General features: G+C 41.5%; 1 protein-coding gene across 2 annotated transcripts in view; it reads left to right on the top strand.

The window, feature by feature from the left end:
- The window catches only part of LOC126284003 (fas-associated death domain protein), a 47,338-nt gene that overhangs the window by 15,129 nt on the left and 7,131 nt on the right, over nt 1–25,078 (top strand). For both annotated transcript variants that reach the window (XR_007551423.1, XM_049982545.1), the window contains exons 3-4: nt 6,570–6,700; nt 6,793–6,916. Coding sequence is in view for 1 of the 2 variants with exons in the window: in XM_049982545.1 (XP_049838502.1) it covers nt 6,570–6,700; nt 6,793–6,915 (254 nt within the window). In the remaining variant the exon portion in view is untranslated. The remainder of the gene's footprint in view (nt 1–6,569; nt 6,701–6,792; nt 6,917–25,078) is intronic.

The following is a 25,078-nucleotide window of genomic DNA, read 5'->3' as shown; positions in this document are numbered from 1 at the left end:
ACCACTTTGGCGCACCATTCATAACTTTGCATATGTGGCCACAGTTTCCCCTTATGTCTTCCTATAAAAATACCCCTAAAATCATGGTCACACATAAGCTACATACAGAACTACCATACACCATATGTTGACAAGTAGCTTCATGTATTTACCCCTCTGTAGTGGTAATAACAAACTGAATTCTCCTTGTGGTGCTATGCTTTCTTCTTCCACGTCTCACCCAAAGCCACTTACTGGTGTCTTGCAGCACTATACCGTACAAATTAAGCCCTGGTGCTGTTCCTAATATTTTAGCTGTTTTTTTTCTTTTAAGATAGAAAACCTTGTGACAGTATCTCAATGGTGACAGTTTGCCCTAGCTGGAAAATGTTCTCTCAGATTCCACTGTGCATCTCACAAGGTTAATTTTGGTGTGATGCATGAACTGAAAGCCCCAGACTTGTGCAATATTCTTCACCTATATTATACTTGCTGTGCTCAATGAACCATGGCTGCATTTGTGCAATATTCTTCACCTATATTCATACTCGCTGTTCACAATGAACCATGGCTGTGTTGCAAACAGCTCACCGTCTGCATTGGAAATAAATGTCTCTGTACCACTTCATTACTCATAACATCTGCAACACTATCATCTTCATAAATAACTTCTTGTGCACCGTTTGCAGTATCTACAGCAACATTACTCTCTGCTGTTCCACGGTGCACAACACAAAAATCATTGGAAAGTATGCTTCACATGGTACTGCAGCTATTCCAGGTTCCACATTTGCAGAAGATCTCAGAGCAGCACTATATTACACTCCTTAATTTCCACAACATTACTACTGTGCACATCGACTAAACTTACACTGCTGAACTACTCTCCTGTTCTGCCCATTCCAGTAAATCTGCCTCCATCTGAATGTCCACTGGCAGGAATCCCGAAGCACATAGTAATCAGTGAAAGTTAAGATTATATTTATACATTCACACAACACTGTCTGATTTTACCTGCACATACTTAATGTGCAAATAGTCTACAATTTAACCTCTGGCAAAAGACCAACTGACTCACCACAACAAGTGCAGTAAAAATAAAAAGTATGCTTCACTCACCCCAGATGGCTGATACTGACATCGCTTAAAACATACAGGCTAATAAGCCATGGTTGATGTATAAAACATTCTCGTAACGTTTCATCTCCAACTCCGGCAGACGTCTACACAGATAAAGTAGCAAACTGGCAGTTCGCCACTTACCTCTGAAGATGTCTCCCACAGTTGGAGAGGAAATGTTAGGAGAAAGTTTCATACATCGATCATAGCCTATTAGCCCAGAAGTTCTAAGTGATGACTGAATCGCCTCCTGCTCGGAAACATCCTGCATCCCATTGTGGAACCTTTGCTCCGAGTACACAACCAAGCATTATAAAACAACAACACCAGGAAGATACCCAAAAACAATGTTAGAATACTAGCTTACATGTTACGTCTTAAGCCACTTCAGCTCGGTCCCTGCCTAGCTGTATGGCCATAACAGTAGCATGTAAAGCACTGTGTTTCAATTGGTAAAAGTGTTTCTCATGAAGTATAACAACGCAAATTAGAATCCTGGTGGTATTTTCAATTTGCCATAGCCGTGTGCTGACCATGCGCCGCTCCATATCCACATCCAGTGACGCCTGTGGGCTGAGTATGACGTGGCAGCCAGTTAGTACTATTGGGCCTTCAAGGCCTGTTCAGGTGGAATTCAATTTTTTATAACAGTAAACTGAAAGAGTCTTTCCTTAAGGAAAGTTAGAATTTAACATATCCTTTCAACAGAATGGCCTTTGGTCATGGCACACTAAGTGTTTTATATTGGGTAGTGACAGTGTTAGGAATTTCTAATTGCTGCATTGAAATACACCCAAAATAAGTCTTGGCCAGATGGTGGCATGAGTCCTGCTTCACCAAGACAAATGTCAGGAGCACTTCGCACCTTGGTGCTTTGGTTCATGTAAATCTAAAGGTCATTGTAAAGAACAAAGTTCGAATGCCAAGTGTGTGCTACTCTTGCCCCATGTAGCATGCAAAAAATTCTTTATTGAGTGTGAAAAGTGCAACAGAAGAATGGAAAAACTGGTTGAATCTGACGGTGGGGGCGATCAAACCAGGTTCTGGAGAAATGTAGGAACAAGCAAGACAGTACTAACCCCAAGACTTCTCTTAGAAAACAGGTTAAGGAAAGACAAAGTTACATTTATAGTATTTGTAGACTTAGAGACTGCTTTTGACAATGTTGACTTGAATACTCTCTTTGAAATTGCTTCATTTGACCTTCGGTGCACTCAGTGACATCCGTCATTTGAATAAAGGTAAAAACATAATTCACCAGACCACATTACGTTCTGCCAGTCAGCTGCTTTCCACTCTCTGTGGTTTTTAGCACATTGAAGTCACACAGCTTTATGTGCCAATGTGAGCAATGGCCTCTCGTGAGGTCACCGACTCCAGATGTTGATTGCGTGCAGTTCCCATCGCAATGTTATTTTGGTTGCAGGTTGGGATCAACCTTCATTCACTGCCTGAAGCAATATCTGTCAGATTTGGAAGCAGTTTGATTCACAAGCTGTGAAACGTGTCTCCAGTCTTTTTCCAGCCACAGTTCTGACATTCTGTTTTGTGGCCATGTGTATTGAACCACTGCTTGTAGATACATTGAACAGCTGACCATGAAAACCTACAAATGCAGCAACTTCCCACACCATATGGCCATAGGCATGACCAAACATGATTGCCCTTTTTTGGCACTTTGTCACTTATATTTGGCCACATTTTCGTACAGTGTCTGCTTGAAACATAAATGTCTCATTGATTGCTACTTCCTTATGCTAACAAAGAGATAGCGTGCGTGCAGTTGAGCATATGACTGTCATTGCACCATTTGTAAAAGTTATTGATTTATCTGTGTGTTCAAATTGGGGTGCCCAATTTTTTGCCTGGTGAGCTTAAATTGTTGACTGGCAATTGAAAGAAAAGCATTTCTGTAGAAGAGAAGTTTGTTAACATTAAATACAAATTTAAGCATAAGGAATTATTTTATGAGGGTATTTGCGTGTATTGTAGCCTTGCATGGAAGTGAAATGTGGGCAATAAGCAGTTCAGACGTGAAGAGAACATAAACTTTTGAAATGTAGTCCTTAGGTGGGTAGATCGTGGAACTGATGAGGAGGTAGTGAATAAAGTAGGGGAGAAAGAAATTTGGGGCACAACTTGACGAAAAGAAGGTATCGGTTTGTAATCTTACCCTCCCACACATCACCAGTAAATTTTCAGTCTCTTCATTAGTTTGAAAAGCTTCGAGAAGAGTAAAAAAAAAAAAAAAAAAAAAAAACTTTATTTTCTCATTGTTGGTTGCAGTACATCTGGGGGTAGATTCTTGAAGCTACAGTTTTGACTTTGTGAGTTCCAGTTGACATAATAATTGATGAAGTACTTTCTGTTTCTGTGACTTTTTTTAATTGTATCCCATTCTTCTCTATCACACAGACTTCGCAATCTCTGTTTTCATAAAACCAAAATTACATTATTATTGTCAAAATTAAAAATACTTCTGTTTCCATCAGGGGCATGCCCACTACTACTAACTCATTCTGCAGAACTAAGACATTCCAAAGAGTTTACAAACTTTCTTGACAAAAGAAGAATCTTCACCAAGTTATATCATTGATTTGGAAATGAATCCAGAAGTAAATTTAATAATTAGCAACAGATTGCATGATTAATAATCATACGCATTTGCCACCGGGTCACGTTGTGCACGGATCCACCGGGAAAGCTTGAAGAGTCACAGCTGAGATAATGTTCACCTACTCAAGATTCAAAATATTCCTGGTATCGGCTGTTTCTATAAAGAAAGGTAATGTTAGAGGAGTGTGTCCCATTGCATGTTGAAAGGACGCAATCTGAAACATTAAGCAATCACCAGTTTAGTATTGGGGAGAAGTGTGGGATGTAAAAATTGTAGAGGGAGATCAGGAGGTGAAGACAGCAAGCAGGTTCAAATGGAAGTAGGTTGCAGTAGCTGTTCAGAAGAGGCTTGCATGGGGTAGAGTAGTGTGGAGAACTGCATCAGACCAGTCTTCAGACTGAAGACCACAACAGCAATTGTGCTGGACATTGGTTTTCACTAAAACCAGTCATACATTAGAGTAAATTAAACAGTAGCTTATGGTGTTGTAATGTCATTTCTAAAGCTACCATTTCAGTTAAAACTCCAGGGCTGAGAGGACATGGTCGATGTATATAGCTAATCACTGATGTTTCATCTGCATATGTCAGAGTTTTATACATTGACCACCCCTAAGTTTTAACCACCAGGAGTGAGAACTACTTAGTATTGGTAATCTTATTATTGTGACCATTATTTAAAAACAAATTTCATAAACAAGCAAATGCCTTGTGAGACTGTCGTTAGTGTGTTTAGTGCTTTAAAGAATTGACTGCGCGAAGTTTGAGGATGTGCACCAGGTTCTCCACTTGCAATATTTTTCTGCACAATAAATACTCTGTTTCTAAGAATGGAATATAATATACAATTTAAGTGCAAGCTCTTATCAATATGCATGACCAAGAATTCTTAACATTCAGTTGTACTTATTTCCTTTCATATGTGTTTTTGTTTATGATATTGTATGTTGCCTTGTGCACAATTGAATGAATTTTGGTTTTATATATATTACACCCAACATTGTAACTATTCTCTGTTTTTTTTATTAATCAAGTTTAAATTTTTTTAGAATGACAAGTTAGGCCATTTGTGGAAAACTATTTTGTCAGAAAATTTGAAAAATCATTTCTTAAATTGCATCTGTACTGCACTTGATAGGCATAACTCTTTCTGGTTTATCAGTATAAGTTGGGATGTCATCTACATACAGCAGGAATAGGAATAGACCCAATTTTGAACCATGTGAAACACCATTATTGATCTGTACTCAGTCAGAAAATGATTTCGCTTGAATACTACCTTGGCTGTTATGCGTAACTCTCTGCTTCCTACCAGTGAAAAATGATTGAGCTAGTTACTCGTACCCTGGAAGCTATAAAATTGATGTTTCTCCAGAAGGATGTTTTAATTCTCAAAAATAACTGTATAATTTTAGATTATAAAAAAAAATCTGTGGGTGAAACTTCCTCATTAAAACATTTTGATACATGCTCAGTGAAATTATGGATGGCAGTGTTGTAAGTGAGCATCTGGAATTCATATTTTGATAGACTTAAAAACTTAATATTTGTAGTTATTCTCTACTACTCAAAAGTACATTACTTTTTGAAAGGAAATTTCAATATTCTTGATTTCTGTTCTAATATTCTTTTTAAAAAGGGGCCAAACAATGAAATTCTTCAATCTTTCTGGAAAAATACCATGTGAAAGTGATGATGATTTGCACAATAGCTGTACCAGGAGAAAATGCTTGTAACATTTTTGTTGAAATGTTATCAACTTGTTAAGACAGATTTATTTTCATGATTTCCCTGGAAGAGGCCATTTAGTAATTGCTTGGTTTTCTTTTTATTATTTTCCTGAAGACACTTCTATCTCTATGTACATATGGTGTACCTGTTTGATATGGGTGTACAAAAAGGTGTTCACAACTGTTTAAATTATTTAATCTGCCTTCAGTGGGGTTTACATGTATAACAATACATATATTAACCTAGTAAAATATAAGATGTCCTCAAAGAGTTTCATTTGAAAAAAATTGTTTTTTTAAAAGAAACCAGGTTCCTTGTTTATGAAGCTCTGGTTTGATTCTTGTTCTCCCTTACCAAGTGTCAATTAATCTGTGGGCAATGGTCAGTTTCCCACTTAATTCTTTTGAAATCCCACTTGCTCCAGCCCCTCCCTCCCCCTTTGAAAAAGGAAGTGCACATTCTGAAAGGTAGCCAAGCTCCGTACCTTCCGTTTGTGTATCTATCAGTGACTCAGCGCTTCTGCCTTTTGGCCAGTTATCTCCTTTATTCCTAAATAATTCAATTCTATACATCCTATATTTTGATGGCAAAGACATATTTACACCACTCTTCTACAATTACAACTTCTTCTTCTTCTACTAATACTAATACTAATTATTGTGTCTAGGAATCGTGCTTACTCAGTTCACTAGACAGACAATCAAGCAACTCGTATTAAAGAGTTTTATTACAAACAAGACAATTACAATGCTTAACTTTGATGTGTGCTGCAAGCAAAGGGTGACATACAAAATAATCAGTCTTCTTCAGAATAGACAATCACAAGACTGTGCTACATAGAAAGTGCTAACTAAGTCACTAACGTTGACGCTACTATCGAAGTCTCTGATCTTGAAGCTGCTATTGAAGTGGGCTGTCACCAGTCGGGTGTGGTGCTAATGTCTTTCACATATGGGCCACTGCTGTCGCTTTGTCATCTTGAAGGGAGGTCGGTTGGTAGGTCGGTGTGCAATTGGCTGATCTCTTCTCAAAGCCTTCTCTTCCCTGTCATTCCCGACTGGTGTGCCGGCACTGAGTTCATGCCATAACACTAACACTAATACGTGAAATGTTTTCATTTTCAGTGTTGGAGTTAGTGAGTGAAGAAATTGGAAGAAAGTGGAAAGATCTAGCCCGCCAGTTGGGCCTGAGAGAAGGCAAAATGAACGAGATTGAAGCAAGATACCCTAATAATCTTAAGGATAGGGTGTATGCCGTATGTAGTTATTGCTTCTCTCTTTTTTTCTTTAACTGTAATGAGCTTCAGGTAGCAAAACCAATTATATAACTGAGTTTTCTTTATTCTAGTGTTTGGCCACATTCCAAGAAAATTGTCCTGATGGCATGGAGAAAAAATTTCTGGAAGCATTAGAGAAAGCCCGCAGAAAAGATCTAAGGGACCAGGTTGAGGCAATACTGAGGCCGTACTGAGGTATGAAACATTATTTTTCTTTTTTTCACTTACACATTAATATCAGTTTGCTTTGGATTTAATTCTCGAGACTGTGATTTTATCTTATCCTATTTCATGATGTGCAATGTCTATTTCCATATAAAGTAAACAAATCAAGTATCATTATAGCACCCATTAATATGATGACCACCAGTTTTCATTGTATACTTCAGAGTGAAGAAAGCAAATTTAATATAATTATAGCATTGAAGTAAACATATCCCTGCTGTAGATGTGAAACCTAATTTAACACTGTAGGAAAAGATAAATTGCTACTTATCATAAAGGAGTACATGAAGTTGCAGGCAGGTACAATTAAACGCTTTTGGCCACAGCCTTCATCAGCAAAACAGAAACATAAGCAAACACACCTTGTGCATAAGACTGCCAAGTCCAGCAGCCTGGGTCAGAATACAACTATCACATGGGATGGAAGCAGCAGTCTTTAGGTGGCAGGGAAGGAGGTAGAGAGGAACACTGTCTGGAGAGTAGAATGCCAACAGGCACAGTGTCAGGAGGTACTGGGGCAGGAAGTTGGGGAAAAAAAAGAGCGAAAAAAAAGAGGAGCGGGAAAAGATAGTCAGATGTGTTAAGCAAACAAAAAGGATGGGAAACGAGATTGGGGACGAGATGGTAGAGCAGAAGGGGTGTAAACTGTTTGATGGATCGTGGGGGTCAGTATGTTAGTGTAGGTTCAGGCCAGGATAATTAGGGGAGCAGAGAATGTGTTGTAAGGATGACTCCCATCGGCGCAGTCCGGAGAAGCTGATGGTGGAGGGGAGGATCCAGATTGCTCGGGTAGTGAAGCAGCCATTGAAGTTGAGCATGTTATGTTCAACTGCTTGTTTTGCCACAGCGTGGTCTACTTTGCTCTTGGCTACAGCTTGGCAGTGACCCAATGAACAGATGGTTGATAGTTATACCAGTATAAAAAGCTGTACAATGATTGCAGCAGTACTGATAAATGACATAGTTGCTTTCACAGATGGCCCAGCCCGTGATGAGGTAGGATAAATCTATGGCAGGACTGGAATAAGTAGTGCTGGGTCGGTGGATTGGGCAGGTGTTGCACCTCGGTTTTCCACAGGGATATGATCCTTGTGGCAAAGGGTTGGGTTTGGGAGTGGCATAGGGATGGGCTATGATGTTGTTGGGTGGGCAATGAAATACCACTGTAGGATGGATGAGAAGGACCTAGGGTAGGATGTTCCTCATTTCAGGGCACAACGATAGATAATCAGAATACTGGTGAAGGATGTGTTTCAGTTGTTCCACTGAGGTGGTACTGGGTGATGAACGGGGCACTCCTCTGTGACTGGTTCTTGGGGGTGGTGGAGGAAGGATTGGAGGTATGAGAGGAAATAGCATAGGAAATCTGTTTGTGAGATAGGCCTGGGGTATAGTGCCTGTCTGTGAAGGCCTTTTTTGACCATCAGCATGCTGGGCATCCTTTTCACTCCTGTTTTAAGTCTTGGGTTTCTACAATTTCCTCCCTTTCATGGTTTTGCTGAAGAGGCCTACAATTCATTTGTGAGTATTTACTTGACTCTCAGTGTTTCAGTTGTTCCACTGAGGTGGTACTGGGTGATGAACGGGGCACTCCTCTGTGACTGGTTCTTGGGGGTGGTGGAGGAAGGATTGGAGGTATGAGAGGAAATAGCATAGGAAATCTGTTTGTGAGATAGGCCTGGGGTATAGTGCCTGTCTGTGAAGGCCTTTTTTGACCATCAGCATGCTGGGCATCCTTTTCACTCCTGTTTTAAGTCTTGGGTTTCTACAATTTCCTCCCTTTCATGGTTTTGCTGAAGAGGCCTACAATTCATTTGTGAGTATTTACTTGACTCTCATGGAGCCTCAGTCTTTGCAAGCATACTTCCCTCAGTGTGCTGCAAGCCTATGCTTCCACTATCCATTTCCCTGTGTGCCTTTCCGTCAGAAGTTTTCTTGATGCAGACCCGTCTTGGACCTGGAACGTGATTGTGGAACCTAGTTTTCCATTTCACTTCCAGCACACTCTACACCTTTTCATTAATAAATACATGGTCCTCATTGTTGGGTCTGACCTGCCACCATTCTTCCAAATAATTTTTCACCAGTGCAGATTGTGCAGGGAAGGTCAGCCAATCTAGGGGAAGGGGGTAATCAAGTACATGCACAGTGATAGCTCCCTGACCATGCAAGTATCACACTGTTTGTGTCTGGGCTAGAAACGCCACATGTGTACCATGGAGCACGTGCCTGTCATGACTGGGGCATGGGGACTTCGAGCAACGAATTACTGGCCAGGTAGCTGTTGCTGAGGCTGAGTGACACCCACAGGGACAGAACCTGTCTGTAGTGAGTGGCACCATGACAAATGACTTGTATATGAAGCAGATAAAGCTTTCTCCCAGTGGTGGTCGTATGGGGCCAGCAGTCTCTTCAGAAGGAAAGAAGTCATTCAACACAGAGAGAAATGACCCCAGAATGTTTCCTTCCCTGGCTATGCTGGAAGACAACCATAGGTCCAAGCGACAAACAGAGAAATATCCCCACCAGTACCTGGTTTGTACAAGGACAGATGAGGATTGCCCCTCCCCTCACAAGGCCTCTGTTCTTTGTAGTGAATATAGAGGAAAAGTTGGTGGAAATTACAGCCATACCCAAACTGAAGAGCGGCTCAATTTTTATTAAAGTCGCATCCCTTGCCCAATCATGAGCATTGCTCGCTTGTGACAAATTGGGTGACATTCCAGTGACTATCACTTCCTCCAGTAGTCTAAATATGATTCAAGACATCATTTTCCATCGTGACCTCTTCTTGCAGTCTGATGATGAGCTACATGCTAACTTGGAGTAATGGGGTGTACACTTTGACCATCGTGTTTGTAGGGGGCAAAAGGAGGATAGGATCGCTTCTGAGGCCTTCATCGTGGCCTTTGAAGGCGATTTGTTGCTGGGAAAGGTCAAGGTGATAATGTTCCAATGTGATGAGAAACCAAACATTTCCTTCCTCCTCCCTCCACCCCCTCTCACCCCTCGTGCTGTGCAATGTATGAAATTTGGGCACATGTTTTCATGCTGCGATACCAGCCCAGTCTGTAAGGACTGTGGATGACTGTTGCAGGTGAATGTTCCTTGTGCTCCTCCCCTCGTCTGCGACAACAGTGGATCACGGTTCTGACCCACAGAAGACTATGGCCATTGAAATCACCCAAAATTAGGAAAGGAGGGGGAGGGGCAACCAATGCAGACAATATGTTCTGAGACACTCCACCTTCGGGAGGGAGATAAACATTACGGATAGTAAAATCCAAAAAAACCCTTACCCATTGTTCCCTGAAGGGGACTGCAGAAAGCAGAGGAACAGCTTAAGAGATGTTGTAGCTCAGCCAGGTGGCGGGAAAAGCCACTGCAATTCCATTGGAGAAGTATGCAGTCGGTATACTGTGAAGATGTGAAGGGACCAAGGAGTCAGTTTGTGCTCTATGGTCACCTGCTGCCACAAATTGAGTGGTTATTGTTGTGGTTGGCAGGAGAGCCAACCATATTGCTAAAGGAGGCCGAAATGCACGCGTTTTAGCTCACGCAGGCTGGCGTGAGGTCTGGAACATGGTAAGGGAATTAGAATTGAGAAAAACAGATGTAGCTGGTGGAATACTTAACCGCTCAAAAAACACACATTTGTCCTTCCGCAAGCAAAGACCATTTTGTCGCAAGACCTGAAATAATGTTCGGAGATTGCCCAAATGTTCTTCTTCCGTCTTTCCGGAGATCACAATATCGTCCAGATAATTTGCTGCAGTAGGGACCGATGCACAAACAGTTTGTAGATATTGCTGAAACAATGCAGGGGCGAATGCACACCCGAATGGCAGTCGTTTGAATCGATACAAACCAAGATGCGTGTTAACCACCAAAACGCGCTGGGATTCTTCGTCCACCGGTATTTGCAAGTACGCATCTGCTAGGTCCAACTTCGAAAAATATTTACCCGGGCACAGTTTGTCGAAAAGATCTTCCGGGCGGGGTAAAGTAAAAGGTGCAATCACTAGTTGTGCATTCACTGTTGCCATCAAGTCCACACAAAGTCTCAACTTTCTGGAAGGTTTCGGCAAAATTACTAATGGTGATTCCCAGAGAGAAGCCTGCACACGTTCAATTACACCTTGTGATTCCAAATCGAGTTTTTGCGACCTCATCACGCAATGCGTGGGGAACATTGTGCGCTCTGAAATATTTCGGTTGCGCGTTTACTTTCAGTTCCAAATGTGCTTTATAGTTCTTAGCGCAACCGAGGCCTGGTGCAAAAATGTCTGCAAATTCTTCACATAGACGAGAAACACTGTCTGATGGCACAGTCTGGTTCACTGATCGGACCTTATTTACTATAGACAAGTTAAACAACTGAAATAAATTGAAACCAAACAAATTCACTGCAGTAGAAGAACGAAGGACGTAAAATGACACAAGTTTTGTTTGTCTTTTGTATGTTGCAAGAACGCTGCACTGTCCTAACACAGGGATCGTTTGTCCTAAATAGCTACGTAATTTAACATTTGCGGCGCACAACGGAGGTGTGCCCAGCAGTTTGTAAGTGTGTTGATTGATCAGTGAAACTGCAGCTCCGGTATTGAGCTGGAATGGTATCACTTTGCTGTTAATGTCCAAGTCTACAAAAAGTTTCTTGTCCTGCTGACGACATGAGCGACTGTCTCATGCAACGTGAACTGACACTGGTACATAATCACTTGCGACGTGACAGGAGTTCCGGCGATGTCGACGCACACTATTTTTGGGACGAACACAGTCACTGTTAGAGAGAGTGGCAGTGCGCAAAGTGGAATGAACTACATGAATTTCCATGGGCGAAGTTTCGCGAGCCTGAATATCCTTGGTTTGAATCCGATTCCGGCGTGAAGCAAAGGGCCTGGAACAGTTTTGAGCTTCCGATCTGTGCTTTTTCTGGCAAACACTCTGAACATGTCCTTTTTTATTACAATAAAAGCAAATAGCTTGGCGTGACGGGCAATTCTCATGCGAATGTTTAGTAGCACACCGCGGGCATGATTTGATCACTACATTAGCTTGCCGTCGCGGTACATGTGGCTGAGAGCCTGGCGGCAGTGGCGCGGCCGGGCGCAAGGACTGTTTACTGTTCCGTGCAGCTCGCCCGGCGGGCCAGTTAACCTGACACCCTGCTGGCGAAGTTTCAAATGATTCCTGAGCAAAGTCAAGTGTGTCCTGCCGATCCAATATGTCCATCACTTGGTGAAGGGAGGGACTTACTAGTTTCAAAATCTGTTCCCTTATACGAACATCAGAAACGTTATGTGCAATTGCATCACGTACCGTAGTATCTGAATAAGGGAGTCCTCATTGACACTCAAAAGCACAATCCCTAGTAAGGCCCTGCAAGGTTGCAACCCACTCCCAATTAGTCTGACCTGCCGTACGTTTTGTACGGAAGAAGGTATACCGTTTCGCAACTACATTGACTGATTCCTTGGAATATGCATCTAATGCAGACAAAATTTCTTCGTAGGACAGTGTTGCTATGTCGCGTCGGGGAAATAATTTGACTATCACATGGTACGTTTGTACCCCGACGGAGGAAATGAGAAAAGGCTGCCGCTCATTACCTTGAATTCTGTAGGCGGCAAGATGGAATCCAAATTGGCGTGACCACTCCGTCCAGCTTTCCAGTGCAGCATCAAAACGGCGAAAAGTTGGTGCAACAGCGTGTTGTGGCTGCGTTAGCGGTGAAGCGGCTGCTGTCGCATCGTTTTGCATTGCACGTTGACCCTGGACGAGCTGTCCAAGGGCAGCAGGCGCGTCTGCTGATTCTGTAAACGAAAAATTCGGACAGTACATCTGGAGATTGTGGCGAAGCCATTACACAAGTAAATCAGGGCAATTTAGATAAGAACACGGTTTTGCCTCGGCGCCAATGTTTTGGTTGGCAGGAGATCTAACCGTATTGCTAAAGGAGGCCGAACTGCACGTGTTTTAGCTCACGCAGGCTGGCATGAGGTCTGGAACATGACAAGGGAATTAGAATTGAGAAAAATGGATGTAGCTGGTGGAATCCTTAACTTTAATCCATTCATGACGAACGTCGCTCTTTATGTTACATGATTCACAATATCAATAGTACGGATACTGGCGCCTTGCTAGGTCGTAGCAAATAATGTAGCTGAAGGCTATGCTAACTATCGTCTCGGCAAATCAGAGCGTAATTTGTCAGTGAATCATCGCTAGCAAAGTCGGCTGTACAACTGGTGCGAGTGCTAGGAAGTCTCTCTAGACCTGCCGTGTGGCGGCGCTCGGTCTACAATCACTGATAGTGGCGACACGCGGGTCCGACGTATACTACCAGACCGCGGCCGATTTAAAGGCTACCACCTAGCAAGTGTGGTGTCTGGCTGTGACACCACAGTTATGGTATCAACCCATGTAAGTTCTGAGATACATTGTGTAGTGTGATCTGGAGCCTCAGGTGCCATTGGGATTGCAGCGTGAGCCGAGGCAGCCTCAGCCATATAAGCAGAACATATGGGATCTGGTGGCATGGGGGCCACTGGAATCTCCTTCATCTTGGAAGACTTCTTTTTATCTTTCTTCTCCTTAGATGATTTAGATGAATGGGAGGGCATCTCCAAAATAGTTTCAGGAACTGAAAAAGATCTCAAAGCCATACGACCAGCAAACTGTAGCTCCTTCAGCCACTATCTGGTTGCAGAAAACTTGCTGGCAACTCTCATCCTTATTTTATTAAATACTGGCGCTCCCATACACTTCATTGTGGCACAAGGAATTTACTTAGCCATTGATCTTTCTGTTTGTAGCCCTGGTTTTCTCAAATACATCCATTGTGGAGTCCACAATGATTCCAAATATAAGTGTAAAATATACCTATTCAAAAAAGCAGATAAAAATTTACTTGACGCCTTCCTGAGAGACAATCTCCACTCATTCCAAATTAATAATATATGTGTAGACCAGATGTGGCTTGAATTCAAAGAAATAGTATCGGCAGCAATTGAGAGATTTATACCAAATCAATTAACAAACAACGGAGCTTATCCTCCTTGGTACACAAAACTGGTTAGTGAACACTGTTGCAGAAACAATGAAACAAACATGCCAAATTTAAACAGACACAAAATCCCCAAGATTGCCGATGTTTTACAGAAGCTCGAAATTTAACGTGGACTTCAATGCGAAATGCTTACAACAGTTTTCACAACGAAACTTTGTCTCGAAACCTGGCAGAAAATCCAAAGAGATTCTGGTTGTATGTGAAGTATGTTACCAGCAAGAAACAATCAGTACCTTCTCTGCGCCATAGCAATGGAGATACTATCGAAGACAGTGCTGCCAAAGCAGAGTTACTAAACATCGCCTACCAAAATGCCTTCACAAAAGAAGACGAACTAAATACAAGAGAATTCGAATCTAGAACAGCTGCTAACATGAGTAACGTAGAAGTAAATATCCTCGGAGTAGTGAAGCAACTTAAATCACTTAATAAAAGCAAGTGTTCTGGTCCAGACTGTATATCAGTTAGGTTCCTTTTGGAGTATGCTGACGCATTAGCGGCAGACTTAACAGTCATATACAACTGTTCGCTCAACGAAAGATCCGTACCCAAAGACCGAAAAGTTGCACAGGTCATACCAGTGTTCAAGAAAGATAGTAGGAGTAATCCACTAAATTACAGGCCCATATTGTTAATGTCGCTATGCAGCAGGATTTTAGAACATATATTGTGTTCAAACCTCAAAGAAAACTGCCTATTAACACACAGTCAACATGGGTTTAGAAAACATCGTTCCTGTGAAACGCAACTAGCTCTTTATTCACATGAAGTGTTGAGTGCTATTGGCAAGGGATTTCAGATCGATTCCGTATTTCTTGATTTCCGGAAGGCTTTTGACAATGTGCCACACAAGCAGCTTGTAGTGATATTGCATGTTTATGGAATATCGTCTCAGTTATGTGACTGGATTTGTGATTTCCTGTCAGAGAGGTCACAGTTCATAGTAATTGACGGAAAGTCATAGAGTAAAACAGAAGTGATTTCTGGCATTCTGCAAGGTAGTATTATAGGCCCTTTTCTGTTCCTTATTTATGGAAACAATTTGGGAGACAATTTGAGCAGCCGTCTTTGGTTGTTTGCATATGATGCTGCCGTTTATCGACTAATAAAGTCATCAGAAGATCAAAACAAATTACAAAATGATTTAGAAAAGGTATCTGAATGGTGCAAAACTTGGCAGTTGACCCTAAATAATGATAAGTGTGAGGTCATCCACGTGAGTGCTAAAAGGAATTCATTAATCTTTGGTTACACGATAAATCAGTCCCATCTAAAAGCTGTAAATTCAACTAAATACTTAGGTATTACAATTACGAACAACATAAATTGGAAGGAACACATAGAAAATGTTGTGGGGAAGGCTAACCAGAGACTGTGTTTTATTGGCAGGACACTTAGAAAATGTAACAGACCTACTAAGGAGACTGCTTACATTACACTTGTCCGTCCTCTTTTATAACACTGCTGCACAGTGTGGGATCCTTACCAGATAGGACTGACAGAGTACATCGAAAAAGTTCAAAGAAGAGCAGCATGTTTTGTATTATCGCGAAATATGGGAGAGAGTGCCACAGAAATTGTACAGGATTTTGGGCTGGATGTCATTAAAAGAAAGGCATTTGTTGACACCGACCTACAGAGAGAGAAACTATCATTACGATAAAAATAAGGAAATCAGATCTTGTACAGAAAGATATAGGTGTTCGTTCTTTCCGCACTATACGAGATTGGAATAATAGAGAATTGTGAAGGTGGTGCAATGAACCCTCTGCCAGGCACTTAAATGTGATTTGCAGAGTATCCATGTAGATGTAGATGTATGGTAGTGATCATTCCCGATCTTCCTGTCCCTTAGCGTCACTCCCCCGGGTGCCTGCCCAGACAGGCTCTCAGCAATGCCGACTGGGATGCTGTCACCTCCATTGTCATTCTTAGCTCCCCACTAGACGGAGGTACTGACACAGCTGTCCAGAATGCAACAGCAGTCATTCTGTTGACAGCTGACTTAGCAGTTCCCTATTTTTCAAGATTCCTCTGTTGGATGACAGTACCTAGGCGGACCATAGACATTCCCAAGGCTATTAGAGATTGCAGGTGAACTCTCCAATGCCTTAAGTGGCATCCTTTTTGGAGCACATCGTTGCCTTTAAATGGCTCTACGCCTGGGACTGCCACTTAATAAAATGTTGGAAACAAAATTGCTGAGAACAGCACATTTCAACCATTTGACCACATACACCGCCTTTGTAAGTATGCACCTTCTATTATGCTGACCTTGGTTTCTATGTTATAGAAGAGTTCGTAACCCTGCTAGGAACTGCTCATGTGGTACTACGAGGGTTGAATGAAAAGTAATGCCTCCACCTTCATTAATTGGGTTTGGATGGGAATATTTTAATTAATCAAATGCAGAAATAATCCTTAGAATGTGACCTTTAATTACCAATATTCACTTTTCCACATAATCACCAGCCGATTCGATACATTTCTGTCAACGACGAATGAGTTTTCTTGAGCCGTCACGGAAGAAGTCAACACTCTGTTTCCGCAACCCCAGTCTCACAGTTCTCTCAATATCTTCATCAGAAGCATAATAATGTCCCCGGAGATGGTCTCTCATTGTCAGGAACAGATGGAAGTCAGACGGTGCTAAATCTGGGGTGTATGGAGGATGCCGTATAGTGGGGAGATTCAATCTTTGAAGTTCTCCTGTGATGGCATGTGAAGTGTGTGGTTTGGCACTGTCGTGTTACAGAAAAATATTTCCCTTTTCCTTTTGGATCCTTGTTAGCCGTCATTTCACAGTTTGCAGCGTTGTGATGTAACACTATGAATTTATTGTTGTTCCACAATCAAGGAAATCAACATAGATAACACCATCTGCGTCCCAGAACACTGTGGCCATGATTTTTACAGCGGAGGGCTGCGTCTTGAATTTCTTTTTCTGGGGCTAGTCTTTGTTTTGATATTCCATAGATTGACGCTTCCTCTCCGGGTCATAATAGTGTAGCCACGTTTCGTCTCCTGTCACAATTGAATGGAGAAAGGCATCACCTTCATTCTCATACAGCAAGAGTAGTTCATGGCAAATTTCAAGTCTATACGCTTTCATTTCAGGAGTCAGCATCTGGGTTACCCATCGTGCACAGAACCTCCGATAGCCAAGCAAAGCAATAATGTGACGCACACGGTCTTGTGAAATGCCCATTGTGCTTGCAATTTCTCTCTGAGTGACATGACTATCTTCCTGAATCAATCTGTCGACTTTTGGTTGTGAAACTTGGTGGTTGCTGTCACAGGACGTCCAACTCTTTGTTTGTCATTCAGGTCAGATGTTCCCACCTCATTATCTTTATAAACTTATCCACCCAATGATGCACAGTACTCACATCACACAATCACCATAAAACTGCTTTCATTCTCCGATGAATCTCCTTTGGGGTAACATTCTGCTGTCAAGAATTCAGTGACTGCACATTGCTTAAATAGCATTGACCGACTATCTGCGCAAGGTATCGTACTTTACACTGTAACAACACAATCATTCAATGCTAAGGCTTCTTGCCAACTGGAGCTGCAGAGAAGAGGCTATGGAACAAGCTAGTAACTGCCGCATACCAATGCTGCCAACTGTTGAAGAGTTACGAAGGTGGAGGCATTACTTTTCAGTCAACCCTCGTAGTATGGGTGTTACATTTCCCCGAGCTGTGTGTAGCAGCGCTTCTTGCTGTGCAGTAATTTCTATGCGAGTCTCGATGATACTATCTGAGAGAGTGCAGAGCAGCCTGGCAATTGCTAATTGTGTATCTACATTGTCTTGGTGGTCCCTCAATATACCTAAGTTGTGGTTTGTGGCATCTGCTGCAGATTGTACATGGCTCAGCGGTGTTGTTGCTAAGGATTCCAGTTGTCTGGTGTTATTTACCACTTCATTCTTTAGGCTGGCGAGCCAGGTGATATGCAAGTCTGTTTCATTCTGGTTAGCATCTTCATCAGCTTGCAGCTGTCATGAGGTGTTGTTGATCTTTTCTGTGTGCTCTGAATTGGCTGTACCAAAGACAGTTGTTACTATGCTACCACCTGCCTCTATCTAACACCTCCTTTGTTGTACCTATGGGACTACCTCTGTGGTCTGGCGAAGCTGACTGTGTAGTTGACTAAAAGCTGATTGTAGTTATTAGTACTCTCCATGGTCGTCTCCAAACTCTTGTCTTGTAGCCTATGATAGCTTGTAGCTTATCAAAGGTACTCTCCAGCCACCTGATTTTGGTTTTTACTGCCTACATATTGATATCTAGTTTTAATTTTCTCTGATGGTCAGACATGATTATGTCTCATGTCGTATAAATAAGACTCCTCCAATCATAGGATGTACCTCAGGTGCTTCTGTCATCCCTGCACTAGCTCAGCAGCCTCATTAGTGTGAACATCATATACTCCTTTTCCTCGCCATCCCTAGCTCGATACTTGGTGCTGGAACTGCCTTACCTTCCTCCAGGGTCAGACCATTCCATTCCGTAAGGGAAAGGAAAGTGTTAGCATACTGTGTCCAGCTCTCAGTGATGCATCAGGTTAGAGAACTGTTTTTTCTTCTTCTAATCTTAGATACTCCCCCTTTCCCTTCGGTGGAAGTCGCCAATGGAAGAGATAGTGGATCTATAACACCTCAAAAAGGGTGGACACTACTGATGTGAACAGTCTTGATATGATTTAGAAGCTGTAGCTTTACATCTACTGGTAACAGCATCTCGATAACCAAAAAATTTAATGGCCTCTGATAACACAACACAGATTTCGTTATCTTCCCTTTAGATACATAAAGGTTGGTTAATATGACCCATTGATATTTTGGTAATACTACTTTTTTGTTATGAGCCCTCTCCTACTGCTCTAAAGTTTTTGTGTTCATTTGCGTACCTATCACCAAAACATTTGAATACGTTTTAAAAAATCTTTTACTTGCGAAACATGCTCCATTGGGGCAGCTTGATAAAGTCAATGGGAGAAAACATCTTTCGACCAAAAATAACATTGTAAGGGGATAGCCCGATGCTCAGATGGACTTCTGAATCGTTCACCCCCATTACAAAAGTAAGTGGACAGTGTGCTATGAATTAACATAATAACTTAACATTTTACTTACAGTTCTGTGAAACTTCTCAGTGCCGTCATTCTCCTGTTGGTGCAATGCACTGGTCTGTGACTTCTTAATATGAAGTAAATGACACAAATGTTTCATTAGATCGGTGATTTAATTTGTCCCTTCATCAGTTATTGTTGTTTCAAGTGTGCCATACTTCAACGACCATTGATTCGCTAATGTATGAGGCATGGTTTCTGCCTGTTGATTAGGCGCGGATATTGTAGTTATACAACATGACAAATGATTGATAATTTGAGCGCATTCCTGTTTCCCAATGATGTCCAGGCAGGTGGCTTGCACACATCAGTCCCAAGCATTTGAAAAGGTATTTCACCTTCAGGTAGTCATAATGCAATCTTTCAGTGGCTTTGATCTGCTCTTTGGGTGTATGGAATGCAGTTCTTGACATGACACTTAGTATCTTGTTTCTGCATCACATCAGTAGGCCTGCGCTACTTTTCGTTAAATTGCCCTACGTCCCAAGTGACTGGACAGACTTGAGTCATGGTCACACATCAGTACTTCAATTAACAACTCAGCTGATACTACCACTTAACCCACATCTTGTTTGCATGTAAAGGAGACTGTTTTCTGTGCCTAACTGAAGCTGTCTTGTGGATCGTTGACAATCTGGGTCATGACTGTGTTTGCCTCCAAATGTCAACATCAACAACTGCGCATTCACAACACAAATTTTGTGAGTGAGCAAGTTCGAATTTTTGCGTTATGAGCCCGGATGATGTATCATTTCATAATAAAATTTGCTGAGATGTAAAGCCCACCTTGTAGCCATTGAAGTGCTGTACAATCAGTGACCTATAACCATCTTGAAATGTCTGCCACACAAGTAGCATCTGAAATATTTTATACCGATTGTGAGTGTGAGCATTTCCTTCTCCATTGTTGAATAGTTTTTCTCAGCTGAATTTAATTGCCTAGATGTGTACGCTGTGGAATGCTCGTGACCGTCAATTTCCTCTTCTCAGAATGCAGCCAGGAGCAAAATTGCTTGAATCACAGGATAATGTGAACTTTTTTGGAAAATTGGGGAAAACAAGAACCAGACTTGAAGTGAATAAGTCTTTTAAGTTTTGAAAAGCCACTTCACAGTTTTCAGACCATTGAAATTTAACCTCCTTTTGTAATAATTGTGTTAGTAGTCTTGCAGCTTCAGTTAAGTGCAGAACGAATTTTGGGTTGGCGTTCACCGAGTGGAGATACGACTAATTCTTTAAGTGAAGTAGGGGTTGGAAAATTTTTCATAGCTTCCACCAGACAACCTTCAGTGCAAACGCCATTGTGTCAAGTGATGCGCACTAAATAATGAATTTCAGACCAAATGAAATTGCATTTCTCTAAACTGTCAGTCTTGCTGAACATAATCAATCAAAAACTTCTCCAAGTATGAAAGATGTTCTGTAATGTCTTTAGCAAATACAGTTACATCATCCAAATATATGAGACATTATTTTGGCTTTAAACCTTGCAGTACTCCATCCAAAAGCCTCTGAAAAGTCTCTGGCACATTCTTTAGTCTGAAAGGCATGCACTGATTCTAATAAAGTCCAGATAGTTGGGGGGGGGGGGGGGGCAGTTTTTGGACAATCTTCAGGTGCCACCTCTAATTGATGATATCCAGACTGTGGCCACCTTGAAAATCAGCGATAGTCTGAGCCATGACTCTGTGCTTGCCTCTAAATGTCAGTATCAACACCACCTCATTCCACAGAGCGAATTTTGTGACTACTCAGGCTGTGCACATTCGCATGTTACTGGCCCATAGTTGTGAAGTACTGACGTTGTCCCAGATAATCTAGGGTATGTAAATCCTGGATTTTCCCTTGTTTGATAATCTAGGGTATCATTTATGTCAGACATAGGATACATATCTGAAGTTGTTTTCTCATTCGAGAAATGGTAGTCGCAACAGAATCTATATCCTTTCCTACAATCTGGTGACTTTTTTGGTACAATGACCACAGATGCCAGTCACTGAATAATACTAGGTTCTATGATGCCATCTCTCAGCTGTTGATTAATGAATTACCGTATTTACTCGAATCTAAGCCGCACTTTTTTTCCGGTTTTTATAATCCAAAAAATTGCCTGCGGCTTAGAATTGAGTGCAAAGCAAGCAGAAGTGCTGAAAAATGTTGGTGGGTGCCGCCATAACTTATTTCTGCCGTCGAATATATGTAGCGCTACACAAGCATGCTTTGTAGGCACAAAGATAAATACTGGCGCCAAAACCTGTGCGTCAGTAAATAAATTAAAAAAAAAAAAGGTGGAAGACGAGCTTTTTTTTACACCCCAAGTTTCGACCACTGCATTTTCATACATTATCCAACAAAGTAAATACAAATGCCGTATTGTTCATCTTCAAATGTAGTAGCTACGAAAACCCGACTGGCAAGACTGTTTGGGATCTTTGTCATTATGGCCAACTCTACCTTCTGAATTTTTTCCTATCTGTGAGAAGAGATGGTTGCTAATAGAAACTTCCATAAATTGTGAATCACATGCAGTATTCCTGTCACCATAAGAAAAATATGAATATAAACATTTAGCCATGTATTGTTTCATGTTTGCTGCTATCTCATTTAAATCCTGTCTGCCTAATAAGCCACAAAACTAGAGTGAGACAACAGCAAACGCGGAAGAATATACATATCATGCCATGTTTATATTCGTATTATTCAAATGGTTCAAATGGCTCTGAGCACTATGGGACTCAACTGCTGAGGTCATAAGTCCCCTATAAGTTAGAACCACTTAAACCTAACTAACCTAAGGACATCACACACATCCATGCCCGAGGCAGGATTCGAACCTGCGACCGTAGCGGTCACGCGGTTCCGGACTGTAGCACCTAGATTTGAGATTTTTTTTTTCCCCCCTTGATTTCGAGTCTCATTTCTCAGGTGCGGCTTAGATTCGGGTAAATATGGTATGTCATAACAGGCTACATCATGTGGAACCTAGTATGGTTTCCTATAGATATGCCCTTTGTTCCCTCGTATAATATGGTGCTGGCTGATTGGTGTGGCAGGCGAAGGTCCAGAAGAGTTAAATATATCTACGTATTCCTGTAACAGCTTTTCCATGCTCTCCCTCTCTTTTCGTGTAAATGTGCTATTTTTCTCTGCAGTGCATTCAATTGACAGAGTGACTGGTGCTGCACAGTAGGGTGTGAATTCCCTTTCCAATTCATCCTCATCCACTATTCCTAAGTATGGAAGTTTTGTGGCCTCAGGGCTGAAATTATCAGTACTTATTGGTACTACTTTACGTATTTTAATTTCTCGAATGTAGGACAAGCTACATCGTGCAAAACTTAAATTTTATCCATTTCCTCATTTTCTGACAATGGATCAACAGTGTGCAATGAATTTAGTGGCATATGAGCTTCCACATCAGTCCAGATCGACGTCTAGTCATACCACAAATTGACTCTAAGGGAACTTGTACACAGTTTATGCAGCTTCTGAGCCCACTTTTGCATGATGTGCAGCTAGGAAATCCAACCTGAGTATGACGTCGTAGCCACTGGAGACCCTAGGAAGAACATCAACATCCATCTGGAAGTTACAACCCCACTCAGAAACTTCATACCATTGACATGAGAGAATCCACATGATCGCCATCTAACCACCTACATTGCATAAAGCCCAGTGTGGTGGACTTAATACAAATTATCCAAGTACCCATATGTGCAAAAGACACCTGAGATGCTCTATCCAACAGAACTTTACCTAACTTATTACTTACGCACTGAGTCAGAGTGCCCCTTTCTAACCATTACTGGGAGCATTGCTCAGTGGTCACAGCTCCTTCTGTTTTGTTTAACAGTGGGTTATGCTATCTCTTTCGAGGGTGCATCCCATTGTTTTTGTCTTCAGTCCTGAGACTGATTTGATGCAGCATTCCATACTACTCTATCCTGTGCAAGCTTCTTCATCTCCCAGTACTTACTGCAAGTTGTTGTCTTCAGTCCTGAGACTGGTTTGATGCAGCACTCCATACTACTCTATCCTGTGCATGCTTCTTCATCTCCCAGTACTTACTGCAACCTACATCCTTCTGAATTTGCTTAGTGTATTCATCTCTTGAACTCCCTCTACAATTTTTACCCTCCACACTGCCCTCCAATGATAAATTTGTGATCACTTGATGCCTCATAACATGTCCTTCCCTTCTTCTCGTCAAGTTGTGCCACAAGCTCCTCTTCACCCTAATTCTATTGAATACCTCCTCATTAGTTATGTGATTACCCATCTAATCTTCAGCATTCTTCTGTAGCACCACATTTCGAAAGATTCTATTCTCTTCTTGTCCAAACTATTTATCGTCCAGTGTTTCACTTCCATACATGGCTACACTCCATACAAATACTTTCAGAAACAACTTCCTGACACTTAAATCTATACTCGATGTTAACAAATATTTCTTCTTCAGAAACGTTTTCTTTGCCATTGCCAGTCTACATTTTATATCCTCTCTACTTCGACCATCATCAGTTATTTTGCTCCCCAAATAGCAAAACTTTAAGTGTCTCATCTCTCAATCTAATTCCCTCAGCATCACCCAACTTAATTCGACTACATTCCATTATCCTCGTTTTGCTTTTGTTGATGTTCATATTATATCTTCCTTTCAAGACCCTGTACATTCCATTCATCTGCTCTTCCAAGTCCTTTGCTCTCTCTGACAGAATAACAATGTCATCGGTGAACCAAAAAGTTTCTATTGCTTCTCCCTGGATTTTATACCTACTCTGAATTTTTCTTTTGTTTCCTTTACTGCTGGCTCAATATACAGATTGAATAACATGGGGAGAGGCTACAACCCTGTCTCACTCCCTTCCCAACCACTGCTTCCCTTTCATGCCCCTCGACTCATAACTGCCATCTGGTTTCTGTACAAATTGTAAATAGCCTTTCACTCCCTGTGTATTTTACCCCTGCCACCATCAGAATTTGAAAGAGAGTATTCCAGTCAACATTGTCAAAAGCTTTCTCTAAATCTACAAATGCTAGAAATGTAGGTTTGCCTTTCCTTAATCTTTCTTCTAAGATAAGTCGTAAGGTCAGTATTGCCTCATGTGTTCCAACATTTCTATGGAATCCAAACTGATCTTCCCCAAGGTTGGCTTCTACCAATTTTTCCATTCGTCTGTAAAGAATTCACGTTAGTATTTTGCAGCTGTGACTTATGAAACTGATAGTTCGATAATTTTCACATCTGTCAACACCTGCTTTCTTTGGGATTGAAATTATTATATTCTTCTAGAAGTCTGAGGGTATTTCGCATGTCTCATACATCTTGCTCACCAGATGGTAGAGTTTTGTCAGGACTGGCTCTCCCAAGGCTGTCAGTAGTTCTAATGGAATGTTGTGTACTCCTGGGGCCTTGTTTCGACTCAGGTCTTTCAGTGCTCTGTCAAACTCTTCACGCAGTATTGTATCTCCCATTTCATCTTCATCTACATCCTCTTCCATTTCCATAATATTGTCCTAAAGTACATCGCCAATGTATAAACCCTCTATATACTCCTTCCACCTTTCTGCTTTCCCTTCTTTGCTTAGAACTGGGTTTCCATCTGAGCTCCTGATATTCATGCAAGTGGTTCTCTTTTCTCCAAAGGTCTCTTTAATTTTCCTGTAGGCAGTATCTATCTTACCCCTAGTGAGATAAGCCTCTACATCATTACATTTTTCCTCTAGCCATCCCTGCTTAGCCATTTTGCACTTCCTGTCGATCTCATTTTTGAGACGTTTGTATTCCTTTTTGGCTGCTTCATTTACTGCATTTTTATATTTTCTCCTTTCATCAATTAAACTCAATATTTCTTCTGTTACCCAAGGATTTCTATTAGCCCTCGTCTTTTTACCTACTTGATCATCTGCTGCCTTCAGTA

Source organism: Schistocerca gregaria, chromosome 8, assembly GCF_023897955.1.
Source record: "Schistocerca gregaria isolate iqSchGreg1 chromosome 8, iqSchGreg1.2, whole genome shotgun sequence".
NCBI classification, from domain to species: Eukaryota; Metazoa; Arthropoda; class Insecta; order Orthoptera; family Acrididae; genus Schistocerca; species Schistocerca gregaria.
This window is presented reverse-complemented; position numbering and strand designations above follow the sequence as displayed.